The 18,513-nt window shown below is 48.5% G+C and overlaps 1 protein-coding gene across 1 annotated transcript; it reads left to right on the plus strand.

Moving 5' to 3' along the window:
- Window positions 1-921: 921 nt before the first annotated feature.
- Window positions 922-16,611, plus strand: EMX2 (empty spiracles homeobox 2). Its single transcript, XM_089507814.1, has 3 exons — window positions 922-1,855; window positions 5,698-5,882; window positions 14,945-16,611. The coding sequence occupies exons 1-3, from the start codon at window positions 1,393-1,395 to the stop codon at window positions 15,110-15,112; spliced, it is 816 nt and encodes a 271-aa protein (XP_089363940.1). The 5' UTR covers window positions 922-1,392; the 3' UTR covers window positions 15,113-16,611.
- Window positions 16,612-18,513: the final 1,902 nt, after the last annotated feature.

An 18,513-nucleotide genomic window follows, 5' to 3' on the forward strand; every position in this document is an offset into this window, starting at 1 on the left:
CCAAAAGCCCGGGCGATCCCGAAAACGCGGACAAGTCGGAACCCAAGCAGACTCGCCCCGGTGGCCCGCCTTGCCTTTGTCCGCAGCCGCAACGCCAGCTGCTCTCCATGCCTTTGGAGCCACTTGATCTCCTCCTCGCCTGGCCAGAAAGAAGAGGAGGGCGGCCGGGAAGAAAGCCTCTGGTTTAATTTGGATTCAGGGGTTGATCGGGAAAAGAGGCACTGGAAACTCCTGAAAAAACGCCTTTGGTCCCCCCCCCCTTCTAGTGACCCTCAGAAAAAGCCAAGGGGTCCCTAGAGAGCATCCAAACATACCTAAAGGACGGGAAAGGAAAGATCTCGGAACAGGGCTAGGGGAACTCTCCAAGCTCTTGATGGCAAGGAGGCATCTCCTCCACCTTCCTTGAGTTGGTGTCTCCATCGGGAAGGAAAAGCAGATTCCTCCGGTGTTGTGTATCCTGAGACACACAAAAACACAAACACACAGAGGCCAAGGATTGCGTCTTCGCCTTCTTCTTCTTCTCCTCCCTCCCCTCCCCAACTCCTCACCTGGATCCTGGTGGGACTCCTTCTTCTTCATTCAGCTCAGCCTCGCAGGAAGCTTCCTAGATCTGCTGGCTCTGGAGAGAGTCCATTCCAGTCCGGTTCGGGATCCATCCTTCCAGGATCGCGTGGGCCAGAAGTTTTCGCCTCTCCCCTCTGACGCACTTGAAAGACACACACTCTCTCTCTCTCTCTCTCTCTTCCTCTCTTCCTCCCTCCCTCCTTCCTTCCTTCCCTCCTTCCCCCTCCAGGCGAGTCCTAGCGACCAATCACCGAGCCATTTGCCCAGCTTTCAGAGGAAGCTTCCGAGGGGATCCTCCGCACTAATTAGGGACTGACGAATCGGTCGCACCTCGGCGGACCAAGGGACCCACTCCTCGGCCTCCATGGATCGCCGCTGGACTTTGGCAAAGCGGAGAGAGCGCTCCTGAGAGAAGAAGAAGGAGAGGAGGAGGAAGAGGAGGAGGAGGGGATCCGGTTTTTCTTTCCAAAGGCAGAACTTCTCTTGCAACTTCTGCAACAGACCCACCAACCCAACCCCGCTCTCCGCCCGCCCAGCCGGCCTTCCTTTGGGTCTTGTGCCTTTCCTTTTCTGGATGGAGTGAGGCAGGCGGTGGCGGGGAAGGCTCCCGCCTGGCTCGGCCTCTCTGCCCGGAGTGAAGGCTGGCCCCGGGGACCCTTCTTCCATTCCGCCGATGAGCCTCTCCCCGGGACTTTGAGGCGCGACCACGAGGCCCAGGAGGAAGACCAAGCGGAGGAAGAGGAGGAGGAGAAGGAGGAGGAAGGTCGTCCTCGGCCGGAGGCTCGGCGGGGCGGCTGCGGCGGGGGCTGCTCGGGGCTCTTCGCCGGGATGTTCCAGCCCACCCCGAAGCGGTGCTTCACCATCGAGTCCCTGGTGGCCAAAGACAGCCCCTCCGCCTTGCCGGCCTCCCGGGCCGAAGAGCCCCTCCGCCCGGCGGCCCTCAGCTATGCCAGCCCCGCCGCGGGGCCCATGAACCCCTTCCTCAACGGCTTCCACGCCGCCGCCGCCGCCGCCGCCGCCGCTTCCTCCTCCTCGGCCGCCGCCGGAGCCGGTCCCCGCGGGGTCTACGCCGCCAACCCGGAGCTGGTCTTCGCCGAGGCCGTCTCCCACCCGCCCAACCCGGCCGGCGTCCCCGTCCACCCGCTGCCCCCGCCCCACGCCCTGGCCGCCCACCCGCTGCCGGCCGCCCACTCCCCGCACCCGCTCTTCGCCTCCTCCCAGCAGAGGGACCCCTCCACCTTCTACCCCTGGCTCATCCACCGCTACCGCTACCTGGGACACCGCTTTCAAGGTAAGCCCAGCCCGCCAAGAGGCGGCTGCCTTCCGGTCGCAAGGGCTGGAGGAAGACCGAGAGGGAGTCTGTCCGGTCGAAGCAGTTGGGGGGGAACCACTGGCTTCGGGACCGCGGGGGATAGGTCTGTCTGACGGCTGAAGGGGGGGAAGAATGGAGGTCCGACCCAACTGGCTTCGGGATCCCAAGGGATACCTGGTGGGTCTGTAGGAAACCCTAAACAGGGGCCCGTTGAGCCAAAGGGGGAAAAGAATGGAGGTGGAAGCCCACCGCCGCCCCAGCTAGCTTTGGGATCTCGGGTTGACAGGGTGAGTCTATAGGAAACCCCAAGCATGGTGTCCGTCTGGCAAAGTGGGGAAATGAATAGGGGTGGAAGCCCACCGCCGCCCCAGCTGGCCTCAGGATCTCAGGGGGGTGTAAGGGGTGGAGGAAGGGTCTGTAGGAAACCCTTCACAGGAGTCCTTCGGACCCAGGGAGAAAAACCACGGGGATGGGAGAGGAATGCTTTCCCCCGAACAGATTCCTCTCCCGGGTGGTTTCTAACAGGGAATAGGATTGGAAATGCAAGGCAAGGGTCATCAAACAACCAGGGGGTGCTCCCAGCGATTCCCTCATTCGCTTCATCTGGAAGAAATGAGCCCCATTTGGGGAGAAAAGCGGCATATAAATCCCCTACAAATACACAAATAAACCCAAGGGGACTGACTCCAAGTTGTTTGGAAGTCGGGGAAACTGTCCCTGCCACAGAGAGAGGAACAGAGAGAAATCTGGATTTGTGGGGGGACTCTGAGATCGGGTCTTCCTTCGCCGGCCCTTCGGACTCATTTCCAGTCAAATTCGTGGCCTAGTTTGTCTCGGTATTCAATTAAAAGGCAAAGAAGTCTGGCTTGGAAAAACCAAGGGAAAAGGCGACGAGAGAGGCTGGGAAGTCAGGAAGCGAGAAAACGAAAGCGAGGGGGACAAAAAGCCGACAGAAAGCATTGAATCCTGGCCAGTGTATTAATAGGATTTTTTTAAAATTACCTGTGGGTTTCTCTTATTAAAAATCCCAAGATTTCTTTTTCTTGGTTTGGGGGGGGGGGGATTGGATTCGTCTTTGGGGGGAAGTCCTGGCAAGTCCAAAGATCTGATCTTTGCGAACAAGCTGAGAGTCTCAGAAGCATGAAACAAGTTTCAAAGGCAGGAGTACAAAATAATATTGAAAAGATAGCATTCGGCACTCAGTTCTTCCGCCGACTTGCGTCCAAAGTGGCTCCTCTCCCTTCCTGGCTGGATTTCCTTTTGCAATTGTCGGATCGAAATTTTAAAAAATAAAATACTTAAGACCTTTCGCTTTCTTGAGAGGAAAGCCTCTTCACCTTTGACTCCGGCTATTTTATTGTATTGATTTGGTTTGGTTTCCTTTACCGTTGCCCAGCCAAACAGGCGGTTTCTCTGGGACCCGGGATCTTGGAGCACCTTTGCGACGAACTGTGCGCAAAGGGGCTCTAGCAGAAGTTTTCCTTTCTTCGCTTGCATTTGCAAAGTAACACTTTACAAAAAGCAAAACGGAGAAAGGAGCAGAGGGAGATCCAATGGTCATCCTCTTCCCCCTTCTATGCCTTCCAGGGCTCAAGGCAGGTGCGAGCCAAAGAGGAGGCCAAGGGAGAGTTTACGCACGTGGAGCCTTGGCGAGGCCAAAGGGTTCAGAGGTGTTTGAAGGATGAAACTCATAGGTAATTAAAATGCTTGGGACTCAAAGGAGATAGAGATCCCATGCTCTGTTTTGGAAGCCCAAAGGCCGGCCAGCAATCCATCCAGAAGGTGTCCTCCCGCTGCCTCCTAGCCCAAGGCCAGAGGTGGACCTCCAGAACAGAGAAGAGGCCCTTATCTCTTCCTGGATCCCCCGTCTTCTTTAGGTCCCAAGCATTTTAATTTGTCCGGGGGGGGGGGGGGAGACACCCCACACACATACACACACTTCTTTGACCTGGGCAATTCCAGCTTCCTAAGGCTTCAGCCTCTGTTGAGGAGACAAGAATATTCAACCTCACAAATATCAAAGCCCAGCCTGCTAGAGGGTCTAGCTTGAAATCAGCCCAGGAGCAGAACCCTGTCCTTGTCTAAGGATGCTCCTCTAAGGACTGAGACGCAGAAGCAACAACCCCCAATAGCTTGCAGATTAAACAAAAGTTTACCTATGAATATGGGCTGCATCCTAACTCAAGTACTAACGCTGAAGGAAACTACCAGTGGCTAGGTATGCACAGATGCTAGCATCCTAACTAAAGGGAAGGAAGGGTTTAGGTGAGAGAAGAAATCTTGGGTGAAAGAAGAAACCTTAGGTAAAAGAGGAAATCGTTACCTCGTCATCCCTCCGAAGAAAGCTGAAGGAGGGTGTCAGCATTGTAGTCAACCCTTTCCTCGGTATTTGATTCTTTTTGAATTATTATTATTATTATTATTATTATTATTATTATTATTTCACCAAAAAAGCACAAGATATACATGCTGGGGAAGTGGGAGTCCCATGCAGAGAGTAATCTAAATGTTTCCCTCGAGTAGCAATAATAATTGCTATTATTGTTGTTGAATGCAAAGACAGAGCTGTATTAGTCTGGAAAATCAGTATATAAAGCGATCTGGTAGCACCTTTGAGAGGAACTGAAAGAAAGAAGTTGGCAGTGAGCTTTCCTAGACTTCAGCCGACTTCCTCAGATCCATTAGTGTTGTCATTCTTGTTGTTATGATTATTATTATCTTTCTGAGTGGAAAACTATGGCTCTGGGTTCGCCCCGTCCTTCCCTTTCTCCGTTGTGAAAAATTGTTGGAGGACACCGGCCAAAAGCTAGGCTTTGCCACTTAAAATAACGCACACACTCTTGGTGAAACGACCCAAGCTCTTTCTCTTTCTCTCTGACACACACAGAGCGATTGCGGCGATCGCGGTTTTCCAAAGCTTGGCCAGAAATGCCTCCAGTCATTGACAGATGACGGATGGCCAGGGCAGTGTGTTTGTGTTTGTGTGTGTGTACAAGGGGGGTGAAGGAGGGAGGGGAGAATGCCTACCCCCCCCCCCCATTATTTTCCGCTTTATTCCGCATTTGAATCTAGAGGACGAGGTTGGTTCTGTTGACACTCTAAATAACGAGTAATAATTACTCCAACTTTTCATCCGAGACCGTGACAAGTAACTTCGGCTCGCTTGGGACTTTGCCTAGAGACAGGGTGGGCTTTTCAAACAACAACAACAACAAGAAGAGAAGGGTCTCCTCTGTGTAAGAGAGGGGGGAAAGAAAGAAAAACGGTGTGGGTAGACTTAGAAGGGTCCCAAAAACGCATCTCCTCCCTTAAATTTTCTGATCTATTTCATCCATCAGGAAGGAGATCGATTAAATTCAGGGGATTGGTTCGTTGCTGATAAGGAGCCCAAAATAAAAATAACAATAGTTTGCCTCCAAACCTCCTTTAATAAACTCTATTCTCTAGAGGACCAGGGTTTTTAAAAGGACATCAGACCAATCCATCGGCACAACCCCCCCCCCCGCCAAAAAAAATCTCCTTTCCGATTTTTCCCTTGAGCGAGTGGGTTTCCTCCTTAGTTCCTTTCCTCTCTTTCTCTTTGTGTAAAACACTTCTTTTCTAGCTCTTTTGGGGGGAAGTGAACCTCGAACTAATTAGGAAAAATGACGGGCGAGGAAGGTGCCCAATAAAGAAGAGAAAGAGGTCTCTTTAGCGACTCCTTTCTCTTCCTCTCTACCCTCCCGTTTAGAAATGCTAAATACTTCGATAATGCTCACGAACTTGTCTGGGTTTTATTGTGTTGTATTTTATTTTTGGTTATCTTCTGTCGCGCGATCCAGGCAACGAAACGAGCCCGGAAAGCTTCCTCTTACACAATGCACTCGCCAGGAAACCCAAACGGATCCGCACCGCCTTCTCGCCGTCCCAGTTGCTGAGGCTGGAGCACGCCTTCGAGAAGAATCACTACGTCGTCGGGGCCGAGAGGAAGCAGCTGGCCCACAGCCTCAGTCTCACGGAAACTCAGGTGAGGCAGGCAGGGAGGGGGCACGGGACCCCGGGGGTGGCACGTCTTCCTTGCAGAAGGGGAACGGAGGAGGAGGAGGAGGAGGAAAGGATATATGTGTGTGTGTGCCTTGAAGAGAGGAGAGGTCCATTCTCTCTTTAGGGTACCTGCTTTTCCCAGGTCCAAAACACACTGCAGAAAGAATCCGTCTGTGGAGAGATCTGGTAGCACCTTTTGAGACTAACTGAATGAAAGGATCCATTTGTAGAAGAGATCTGGTAGTTTTGGAGACTAACCGAAAGAAAGAATCCATGTGTAGAGAGATCTGGTAGCACCTTTTGAGACTAACTGAATGAAAGGCTCCGTGTGTAGAGAGATCTGGTAGCACTTTTTGAGTCGAACTGAAAGAAAGAATCCATATGTAGAGAGATCTGGTAGCGCCTTTATGAAAGGATCCATATGCAAAGAGATCTGGTAGCAGCTTTGAGACTAAGAAAGAAGTTGGCAGCATGAGCTTTCCTAGACTTGAGGTCCAAAACACACAGCAGATATAATCCAGTTTGAGACTGTTTTAACTGCCCTGTCTCAGTGCTAGGGGATTCTGGGAACCATAGAGACATCTAGCCTTCTCTGTCAGAGAGCTCTGGTGCCACAATAAGCTACCATTCCCAGGATTCCCTAGCACTGAGCCAGGGCAGTTAAAGCGGTCTCAAACTGGATTACTTCTGCAGTGTGTTTTGGACCTTAAGTCTACTTCCTCAGATGCATTTCCAGTTTGAGACTGTTTTGGCCCTGGCTCAGTACTAGGGAATCCTGGGAATTGTAGTTATTCTGAGCTCTCTGACCAAGAAGTCTCAATGTCTCACAAACACTACACTTCCTACCATTCCCCAGCACTGAGCCAGGGCATTGAAAGCGGTCTCAAACTGGATGATTTCTGCAGTGTGTTTTGGACCCCAATAATAAAAAAGCACCCTGTTTTTTGATTTAATTTTTTAAAACTGACCAACAAAATGTGTGTGGTGGGAGGGGGGCAGGGGAGAGAAAGTTCATAGTACTGTATACTTAATGAATAGCTTGTAAAGCTAAACCCTCATTGAACTCCCTGGAACTAACATAAAAGTGTTGAATTTGCAAATTCCTCTTCAGTGGGTTTACTCCGGATTTCCCAGAGCGTATTCTTTTTGCAGACCTATAGGCAGCCCCAACTACTCTAAATCCTCACCTAGTATTTCGCCAGAGGGACACATTTGTTGGCCTTCAGGTTGCAATCTTAGGCACATAGTATCTTTACCTAGGAGTAAGTCTCACCGATCTCCACCAGGTGTGTTTTTTGGAGCAAAAGTGTACAAGGTTGCTCTGTCGATCAAGATAGTTTGGCTTAACTGGTGCTGGTGGGGTCCGATCTCAAGCGCTGAGAATTCGTTGTGAACTCGGGTTGAAACCTTGATGAAGTGGGTGGTGTTTTTGCGGAGCTTCTTAATAATAATAATTAATAAAGGAGTAGTTGTCGCTACTGAGGACTGTTCAGTCAGTTTCTGTGGATTTGTATAGTTTTTGAAACTGTGGGCTACAGAAAGGGTCTTGATTTGTTATTTAGAGAGGAGGCTGGCTTTAGGAAAGGTAGTGGCTTTTGTTGTGTTGCGTTCCCCTGCTCCCAAAAAAGGTTCTAAAATTAAAGAGTTAGAAGGCTTCAGATTATAGATAGTTTGATCACGACAAGAAAAGTTTGGTTTCCCTCACCCCTTGTTTGTTGTCGAGATTTCGAAAAGGAAAACCTGCTGTGTCTACTCCTAACTCCCTACCCTTTTACACCGAAGTAACTGGATTTAAACCAACCCAGTTCGCTTGAAAATGGAAGCCCCCTCGATTCCGAAGAACATGTCCAGGGAAAAGGTTCGGGGATCCGATTATAGGGTGGTTTCGTTAGAATGATCGCTGCTTTCGACCTTTCAGTTTCGTTTAGCTGGACTTTCGGAGTCGATTCGGATTCCCTTGCTCCGTTTTAATAGTGTTGTGGATCGCAATATTTACCTCTCCCCCCCCCCCCCCAAAGAAAAAGTCGATGGGAAACAGGGTATTGGAGTTGGAGGTTTGTTGGGTTGTCAGGTTTTTGGGTTGGACTTTTTTTGGTGTATGTGTTTTAAGAGTGGGGGAGTTTTCCCCGATACTTCCCAGGGAAGTCCTCCTGCCAGTATGGATTGATAATTTGGGAATGGGGAGGAAGGGAAGAAAGAGAGAGAGAGAGAGAAAGCGCAAAAGGCACATTAAAAAGAACAACACTAAAACGCATTGCTCGTGCGCAAAGCGACCCGATGGGAAGCACGGCATTGTTTGACAATTGCCCAGACTCGACTATGTGGGTTTTCTGGAAGAGTGTGCCAGGGAGAATGAACCTTTGTGTGAATCTTGGAAGTGTGCGTGTGAGAGACAGACAGAGAGAGAGAGGAGGAGGAGGAGGAGGAGGAGAAAGAGGAGAGAGATGAGATCAAATTCATCTTTAAGCCGGGTCGGTTGGATTGCCCAGCTGCCCTGTGTGTGTATGTGTGTGTCGTGTGTGTGTGTGTGTGTGTGTGTGTGTGTGTTTCAGCCACCTGGTTGCCTTGGCTGTAGATATCTAGATAGCCCTTGTCGTGGTGAGGGCCGCTTTTTGGTCCGTATCCCGTTATTTTCTCAGGGTGTCCCCCGCCCCCAAACATGCCCCCACTTCCTCTCCCTCCCCATGCCCTTCTCTTTTTCCATAGACTCCAGAGGGAAATTTCGATGGGAATGCTCCCTTTCCTTCTCCCCTTCGGCTCCCTCAAAGGCAGGTCCTCCTTTTCCAGGACCTGTCCTCTATCCCCACCTTTCAACCCAGGAGGGATTTCCAAAATGCCCTCCATTAGGAGCAGGACGAAGAAGTACGCGTTTATCTTTCCGGAAGTGTTTTTTCCTGCAGTGTTCTCCATTATTATATTATATTATATTATATTTTTTGCGGTGCCTGGTCCTCCTTCGTGAGTAGGACATCTGGTCACCCTGTTTAAAGGACGGGAAAGTAAAAAGAAGGAGAAGACAAATCGTATGTGAGTGTGTGTGTGTGAGAGAGAGACAGAGACATAGTTCAAAGTTCCTAGTAAACAGTAACCTTCTTTGGTCGGATTAAGTTGTAACACTTTTATTTTTGTCCACTCTTTGCCCCCCCCCCTTTCTCCTTTCTTTGGGGGTGGGGAGCAGAGATGGAGCCCTTTTGTGTTGAGAAAATGAGTCTCCCCACAACCCCCCCCCCCAGATCCAATAAATGGGTCCCTCTCCCGCCTTTGATGCGGCTGCCCAGAAAGGGCCCGGTCCCCCGGCCGGTTTCCCCGGGCCAAGGCGGCCCTTTCAGGTGGTCTTTGTCCCGCTTGATCCCGATGCTAGCCGGGGCCTTTTGTGCCGATGTCAGGCTCCCTCCCTCCTCCCACAAGGCCCCGACAAAACGAGGGGAGAAAAAGACCCGACCTCCCCTTCAATTAGCAAACTGAAAAGCGCATTAAACTCACCCCTTGTTCCTCGGATCGCTTTTGGAAAGGGAAGCATTTTCCCTGGGCTTTTTATTTTTATTTTATTTTTAAAGATGTTTTGGGGTGGGGTTGTTCTCCTTCCTGTGTTGGGAGGGGGGGGGGGAGAATATAAAAATGGATGTGGAGATGTGGAAAAGAGAGGGGCTTTAAAGGAGATGATTAAAACGGTCCTCCCCCCCCCACCCCCAGGATTTATGCCCCCTTCTTTCTTTTCTCCACGCGCAGCGCCTTTATCAGGCATTTTCAGGCCGAACCCGACCAGAAGGTCTTTCTTTCTTTTTCTTTCTTCCTTCTTTTTTTAATTATTAAAATAAATCGCGTGTTTACCTTTTGCTTTTTTTGCAAAGAGAGAGAGAGAGAGAAAGAAAGACTCTCTCTTTTGGAGCTAATTTCGGGATCAATCCGAGCTGTAATTAAAGGACTACCCAGGGTCAGCTGGTTCTGTTTAATTCAGATTTCGGCGACCCAACGCAAATGCACAGGGGCTTTCCTTCTTTTCCCTAAATACCCCCCCCCCCAGTTGACGGTACTTGAAGGGCCTTCCCCACCATTTCTTCTTCTTCTTCTTTTTCTTTGGCTTCTCCCTCCCCACCGATAAAGCCGGGGCCCTGACACCAAAAGCATCCCAGGCAAATATGGTCCCCTCCTTTCCTTTGACCCGACGGAGGCGCTTAAGTACAAAAGCAGGCGCGGAGTTGAAGGGCGCAGGATTCGAACCGCCTCCTTAATTAAACGGGGCTCTTTTGAAAATTATTTTTAATTAAGGCTGAATGGTTCCTCGCAAAAAGATTTTGTTTTTCCCAACCCACCCCACCCTCCACATTAATCCGAAGTCTGGCTGAGCTCTAGAGGTCTTCTGCCCAGCTCTGTCTCTTTTGGTCTGTTGTCAAAGCCCGGCTATAAGAAAAAGTCTGGACATTTTAATGCAATAATGCCGAATGAACTGTTTAGGGGGGCGGGATAAGTGGAGGTAAACTGCATCCCTCGACAATCGAATTTATTTTAATTCATTTTTTAAAAATGGTTGTGATGGGATTAATATTTGGGTGTGTGGACTGGAAACAGATTGTAAAAGTTACCCTCAAAAAACAATTTATTTTTGAAGTATCAGGGTTCTGCTTGAAAGAAACGTGTATACTCGAGAGGAGGGAATTATTATTATTATTATTATTATTATTATTATTATTATTATTATTATTTTATTGTATTTATTTATATCCCGCCCTTCTCCCAAGACTGGGACTCAAGGCGGCTTACAACATTTAAAAAAAAACCACACACACCATACAGTTAAAAACAATTCCGATTCAAACGCGTTGGAGACACATGGGAGATGGGGGTATTATTTCTTAAAGTGGGGTGGGAGGGATTGTAGAGAGATAGCCTTCTTGGTGAATAGTTACTTCTAAGGAGGGAGGTAACCAGCGTACACAATAATATTGGCTTGTATGGATGGGCAGAGAAGGATGAATAGAGCAGAAGATGTCGCAGACACACAAAGAACCAGACCCAACCCTTAACTCCAACCTCAGCCGACCCATAGACTCAACGGTAATGATTCAACAAATCCCATTCTTTCAATGGGTGTAATCCTACCAATTAATGCTAGCCCTAAGTCTCTTCTTTCTCCCAGGCAGAGTCTTTCCAAACACACAAGTCATGCCCACGTTCTGGATTGATTGAGGGCTCTGTGTATGAATGGACGTAAATAGGAAAGCCTGCCCGGTTATAGTTTTGTAGTATATCCCCGATGACTTTCCACGTGGAAGAAAGTCTATATAGGACACTTCCACGCAAAAAGGGTTTAGGATCAGGAGGAAAGAGTGAAATGCCAGACAGATGGATTTGGCCTTAAACTGGGCTCAAGGAAGTTTGCTTCCACTTTAAGCAGGCCCTACGAGAAAACCTGCCACAGAGGGCTTCTTTGCTATGGTTGGACTGAATGGGACTTCTTTGGAGTAAATAGGGAGCAGGTTGCCTCATATAATGTGCACATAGAATAAACCCACTCTTGAATGGCGTGTCAACAACACAGAGGTAAATCCAGTTTCTTCAGTGGTTTTACTCTAACTGAGACAAACCCAGAGGGATTCTGCCACAGAGTGTTTCAACCACTTTGTAGTAAGAGTTGGGAACTCTGGTTAAAAAGAGCCTAAAATTCAAAATCTCCTTTTCCCAGTTGAGATCCATAGATGAGCGGAAGGAACTGGGTTTTTCGAACCCATCGGAGGTGTCCTGATTCCGAAGCCCTATTCATTTCAGGGCGGGGAGGGGAGAGATTGCAGGCCGCAAATGAGAATCGGGCTGAAAAGCGGCCGTCCTAATGCTGAAATCAATGGGGGCACCTTTCCAAGGCCTGTGCTTAAGGTGGGGGATTAGTTTTAAACCCCAATTACTGCGGCTTAACTGAGTTCCAGGCGAGGCAGGAGGTGAGCTCCCGTGAAGCCAAGAAGATTGCTTTTGATCCTGGCATCGGTTTCTGGAGCAACAGGGAGGCTGCATCTACATTTGCAGGAATAATCCGGTTTGACGCCACTATAACTGCCCTGTCTCTACGCTATGGAATTCTGAGAATTGTAGTTTGTCCGCTCTGGGGCCACAACAAACTACAATTCCCAGAATTCCAGAGCATAGATACAGGACAGTTAAAGCAATATCAAACTGGATTATTTCTGCAATGCAGATTGAACCCTATTCTGCAATGCTATCTGTACTAAGTGCCACTTTTAAATCAGTGCCACTTTTCACTTACTCCTCAGCAACTCCTAATAGCAAGTTCTTGGTGACTTAACATTGTCCCCAGAAAGGGTGCCGGAGGCTGTGGGAACCTTATTTCTTCACCACTAGGAAGCAGCAGGGCAGAGAGGAAAATATCTTCTCCCTCTCCCCCCCCCCTTTCTTTCTTTCTTTCTTTCTTTCTTTCTTTCCTTCCTTCCTTCCTTCCTTCCTTCCTTAGGCCAAACGTCTCTGTCGTATCTGGGATTCTCTCTGCCTTATCTGAGGCGTGGGCAGGAGTGGCCTGTGTCTGGATCTCTCGGTAGATCTGTCTCTGGGCGAGCCGAATAAGATCGGCAAGGGTTTAAGCAACACAGAAGCCCTTATCAGATGAGTCTGGAACTGGGGGTCTTCAGCACTGGGCGGTTCGAATTCACGTTATTTCGCACAATACCATCATACCAGCATTCGAATGGCCCAATCCGAACTCACATGAATGCGCGAGATGCCGAACTGAATGCGTACTGGCTCCTCTTTTTGGAGCGTGTTGGCCAGTGCGCTGATAAGGGGATTGGCAATATCCTGGATTGGGGCTCTGTTCGATCTCAGTGCGAATGGCTCTGGTGTGACTACCCAATCCTGAATTCCATCGCAAGACCCCCAGATTCCAATTTTAACTTCCGGTGGGTCTTTCCTCTTGCCGGTTCCAGGGAAGCGGGGGGGGGCGGTTCCAGCGGCCTCCTCCTCCTCCTCATCCTGGCTTGGGAGCCAGCATAAGCTGCATCCCAAGAAGGGAAGAGGCGCGGGGGGCCGCTGGAATCGTGGTTCCGGCAGCCTCCTCCTCCTCCTCCCGGCTTGGGAGCCAGCATAGGCTGCATCCCAAGAAGGGAAGAGGCGCGGGGGGCCGCTGGAATCGTGGTTCCGGCAGCCTCCTCCTCCTCCTCCCGGCTTGGGAGCCAGCATAGGCTGCATCCCAAGAAGGGAAGAGGCGCGGGGGCCGCTGGAACGGCGGCGATCGCCGCGATTCTAGCGGCCCCACGCCTGTTCCCTTCTTGGGATGCAGCTTATGCTGGCTCCCAAGCCGGGAGGAGGAGGAGGAAAAAAGCATCCCCATTTACTTAGATGGCCATCCAGCCTCTTTGACAGCCGCTGGAACTGGTCCTCCCCCCCCCCCCCAGAATACATATTCACACACTCACACACACACACGTACAACCGGGCATTGCTAATTTGTTGCAAGGGAAGGTCATGGTAACGTTAAAACCAAGCAGGAATGTAGAGAGGAAACAGAGAGGAATGTAGAGAGGGCACGTTGTATCGCGATTGTTAATGTGCATGAGCTGGCTCTCCAGCTGTTTACCGGGCTGTCATGACGTGACCTCCCCTTTCACCCCGGAAGCGTTTAAGGTCGCAACCCATGCAGGGCACCACTGAGCATGTGCGAGGGGGCCGATACGAATCGGCCAATCCTCATGTTGAGCACCGGTGTGACAAAACATTCTGCACTGAATGCACTTCGCGCGAATGCGTATTGGCCAATTTGAATCATGCCAATTCGGAGGGGCTCCCAGGTATGATGGTATTGTGCGAAATAACGTGAATTCGAACCGCCCAGTGCTGAAGACCCCCAGTTCCAGACTCATCTGATAAGGGCTAGGGACTGGCTCAGCTTTATTCCCCAACACCACAACCACCACCACCTTCCCCAAGGATAAGAAAAACAAAAACTGGGGAGGGGAGGGGAGGAATGCACTGCTGAAAGGAAGAAAGATTGAGTAAGCCAGGAGTGGGTTTGTTTTGTGGGAGGGGGTTTGAACTCATTCTTAAGCCTGGGACACATTTCTGAGGTCAGGGTTTTGTTTTGTTGTGTCTACAAAATTTCATTTGGATTTCGGAAAATAATAATTATAAAATGATGACGATGATGATAGAATAAAAGCAAAATAATCCCACCTACATTTTTATGATGGTTATTCTGCCTTTTGTTCTAACTTGTAAGCCGCCTTGGGGCCCATTTTGGGGAAAGGCGGCATAGAAATTGAACAAATAAATCACACACACTATACACACACACACACACACACACACACACACACACACACACACTTTATATGCTACCTATCTCTTCGGACCATGTCTATGTTGTTGTTGCGTGCCTCCATGTTTTGTTTTGTTGTTTTTACTCATGAAGACCCTAAGACTTCATAATCATGGGGTCGATCTTCTTGGCAAGTTTCTTCAGAGGAGGTTTGCCATTGCCATCCTCTGAGGCTGAGAGAGTGTGACTCGCCCGGGTCCAAAATATACCGCAGAAATAATCCACTTTGAGACTGCTTTAACTACCCTGGCTCAGTGCGAAGGAATCCTGGGAATGGTAGTTTATTGTGGCACCAGAGCTCTCTCTGACAGAGAAGGCTAAAATGTCTCACAAAACTACAGTTCCCAGGATTCCTTAGCATCGAGCCAGGGCAGTTAAGGCGGTCTCAAACGGGATTATTGCTGCAGTGTGTTTCGGACCCCCCCCCCCTCCATGGGTTTTCATGTCCTCCTCCTTTATACAACACACACACCGAAACCTGGTGTAACCTGAGAATATGATCTATTCCCATATTGTATTTTTCCCTCTCTGGGGGCTAATAACCCCTAATATTCCCCTTCTGTTGCAACGCATTTCTTAAAGGCGCAAAAGATCCTCTGATGGGGGAAAAGAAGCCATAGTTTCTGGAGACTTTATTTGGGTGGGGAAGATGAGGGGTGCCCAGTACTTGTAGGGGGGGCTAACCCCATCCTGTTGTTGTCCCCTTCCCTTTTCCCTTTCCCATGCAGGTAAAAGTTTGGTTCCAGAACCGACGGACGAAGTTCAAGCGCCAGAAGTTGGAAGAAGAAGGTTCGGACTCGCAACAGAAGAAAAAAGGGACTCATCACATTAACCGGTGGAGGATCGCCACCAAGCAAGCCAGCCCAGAGGAGATCGATGTCACTTCGGACGATTAAATCCTCCCGACTTTCTCTTTCCTTTTATTAAAAAAAAGAGAGAAAGAGGCAAAAACTCCAAAGGTGGCACTTAGAAACAACAACAGCAGCAGCAACAACAACACACCCACCCAAAGGAAGCAGACTTTTTCTATGGACACCAAACAGCAGTGCAAGTGTGAAAGGACCTCTTCGTCGAGGCAGAGAGGATGGGGCGACTGAGCCACAAGGCCAGCTAGCCAGATGTCAGCCCTGGTCCTCTACTGGTACACCCAGGAAAAAAGGGGGGAGGAGAGGGAAGGGAAGGGAAAAGAGGGGGGGAGAAGCTGTCAATCCAAGGCCAGCCAAGGAACAGGTTGACCCCTCTGGCCTCCAAGTCAAAAAAAAAGCAGTCCGCATTTCAAAGGGAATGATCCCGCTCCTTCCTGCCCCTGTCCACACGCACGCACACACTTTGCCAGGGATTGGGCCTCAGGCCTCATCAGCATCCGGAGATATATATATAGATATATCTGTGTATTATGATTAATTTTCTTTTGCCCTCCTCCCCTTCCAAAGTCTTTGGGGAGAGAAAATCCCGCACCGAGCCCAGATCGACACACCTGTTGTTGGAGAAACTTGAACTTCATGCTTTACAAAAAAGAGAGAGAGAAGGCCTTGGAGAAGGGCAAAGAAAGAAGGTGTAGGGCTTTAAAAAGACAAAAAATAAATAAATCAGAAAACCCCTGGTTGCTAAAGACAGGCAGAAATGAACTGTAATTCTTCCCTCCCTCCTCTCCTTTGAGACAGGTTTCTGTGTGCTTTTTAAATTTTTATTTTACGAGAAAACTGTGCAGTCTGTAAACCTTTTAAATGATAACTTCTGGCGTCAAAACGTGGTTGTGAAAAAAGAAACTCAATTGAAGTAGCGGTAACCAATTCTAATTCTTTTTCGGATATTTTTTTTAATTAAATTTAAATTTTTAATTTTTTCATTTTGCTCCTCCAAAATGGATAATTTTTGAAGGAAAAAAAGAAGAAGAAGAAGTGGGTTTCTGTTGGGTAAAGGAAGGGAGGAAGAAAAAGAGACTGGCAGGAAATGGTCCCCCTTCTTTAAAAGGATAAATTAAAATGAATCGGTTATTGTTATTATTATTTTTCCTAAATCACCTCCTGCCCTCCAACTTCCCCAGCCTGCCACCTCCTAAGCGTGTCTGTTTTCAGTTCCCATCCTCACCAGGAAGCCCTTGGTTGGCTGGGGATGATGGGAGTTGTAGTGAGACCCGTTGAGAAGGCTCCAAGTCGGGAAGGATTCGGCCTCAGGCCCGTTTTCACTGGGGGAGAGGGGGGGGCACATTTTTCAAGCACTGAAGACAATGACGATATTGATGTTCCAAGACGATAGAGCTACTAAAAATGACAAATGTTTTCCTTCATGTCTTTACCAGAATGTAAATATGTTCGTGTTTTGTGTTTAATTTGTTAGAATTCTAACACACTATATACTTCCAAGAAGTATCTCCATGTCAATATTTTGTCAATAAAGATTTATCAATATGGCCTAACTATTTTTATGTAACTTCTTCCCCAACTCTGGAGGGGGGGGGGAGAGAAACACATTAACACCCCCCTCCGCCCTTTAACAAAGTAACTTTGCCACCAAACTCAGTTACTCCCAATGAAAACACTTGAAATAACAGGAACAAAATATTGATTGCATAGTAGTGTCCAGTCCATAGGGAGAAGGAGAAGTTGGGGCACAGTTTGCTTTTTTCTTGGACTACATTTTAAAAGGTGCATCTGAAGAAGAAACTATTAATTTCTGTCTCCTCTTTTTTTAAGGTTGGACTATATCTAATTGTTGTCTCTCAGCTAGAATCAATTGACTCAATGGGATTTTACTTGAGTATTGTTTTATCATTCGAGAATTGAGTTAAAGCATCTTCTCTAGCTGGGAGGAGCACTTGGGTTTAGGCCTGAGCCTAAATCTGTGTGCCATACAAATAATACTCGAATTAGGAAACAGGGATTAGCTAGTTTACCTGTGGAGTGTATATCCAGGGACGAACTGGGGTTTATTTTGGTGTCTATGTGTGAAGGGGGTCCCTGGACTGGAGTGATTTCTTGCACTATTCTCGAGGCCTTAGGAGTTCAATTCTGTGGCAATAAATGGAGTTTGCTTCCTAGGTTTAAGGCTGGGCTGCTGGATAAGCAAGCAGACTTTGGTTGCGGTCTGAATCCGATTGCGGACTTGTCGATCGGTTTGCTGACGTGGGTCCCGACTCCACTTCGGCTGAAATCCAGGCAAAGCTGCGCCTTAAAGTGACAGTAAGTCTCCCTTTGAGTCTAAATCCGATGTTGGGTCTCCTTTGGAGGAAACTATACTGGCACCCAGTGGCACTTGCTAAACTAACACTTTCGTAAATCTCCTTGATTCGGTGGGTCTACTCTAGTGAGGAGTGGGTTCTGAGACTTGACTTCCCTGAAAACAGATTATGTTTGTGTGTTGTTGTTGTTGTTTTGACGATTTGGTAACGTTTTCTCTTCTCTTATCTCGTTTTTACCCGGTTTTTGTTTGTTCGTTTGTTTGTTTTGCTGGGGGGAGAGAGTAAAAACTGTCTTGATTCCGGCTGCCTTTATTTATTCCCTAGATCCCTAGATATACTTCTTTTGGGAGTGAAATCGAATTACAGGTTTCCTCCTGGGTATTTCAGGTATGCGTACAAGACCGGGCTGGTGTGCAAAACGGGGTTGAAACCGGTGTGCAAACGGAGTCGGGGGTGAACTGGCGAATGTGTTATTTGTGACCTCTAATATGCTCGCCTTCTTAATTTATTATTGTTATTATTATTATTATTATTATTATTATTTGCATTTTCTGGGAGGGTGGCGGTGGAAGGAGCTTTTCCAAAAGGAAGGGAGGGAGTGCCAACTTTTAATAGCAAACGGGCCAAAAGTTTCCCCCCTTCTAATTCTTGAGGAAGCTGGCTTTCTTGGGGTACCCCCCTTTTTAAAAAATAAATAAAATAAAAATAATTAATGCATGCTTCATTTGCTCCTTAGCGGCATTAAATCAGTTTTCTTCCCATTGACAGCGCAAACCTCGTCTGCAGCGTTCCAGCTACAAAGGACTTTTTTGTGGAAGTGCAAATCAGTTTAGGCAATTATCATACCAGGAATATGAAGGAGGGAAGGAGGGAAAAAAAAAAGAGGAGCCATTGCCCAGTGGTCTCCTTTAATCTCTTAATCCGTGGATCCAGCGGGGAAAGGGGGGCTAGTTGGACATAATTTAGGACAATCCGACTACCCTTTACACTGTGATAAGGCGAAGTTACAATGCCTCGCGAAAATACCAGCTTTGTTAAACAACCTGCCTCGGTTAAAAAAAAAAAAGGGGGGGGGGTTAAAAATAAAAATAAAGTTCAGTTTAGCCATGCCACGCA

Source organism: Sceloporus occidentalis, unplaced genomic scaffold (genome assembly GCF_023333645.1).
Source record: "Sceloporus occidentalis isolate IW3139 unplaced genomic scaffold, rSceOcc1.0.p SCAF_2, whole genome shotgun sequence".
In the NCBI taxonomy this organism is placed as follows: Eukaryota; Metazoa; Chordata; class Lepidosauria; order Squamata; family Phrynosomatidae; genus Sceloporus; species Sceloporus occidentalis.

Coding starts and splice junctions, on each gene's coding strand:
- EMX2 (XM_089507814.1), top strand. CDS start 1,393: ATGTTCCAGCCCACCCCGAAGCGGTGCTTCACCATCGAGTCCCTGGTG. Junction 1,856..5,697: donor CCTGGGACACCGCTTTCAAG/GTAAGCCCAGCC, acceptor CGCGCGATCCAG/GCAACGAAACGAGCCCGGAA. Junction 5,883..14,944: donor TCAGTCTCACGGAAACTCAG/GTGAGGCAGGCA, acceptor TTTCCCATGCAG/GTAAAAGTTTGGTTCCAGAA.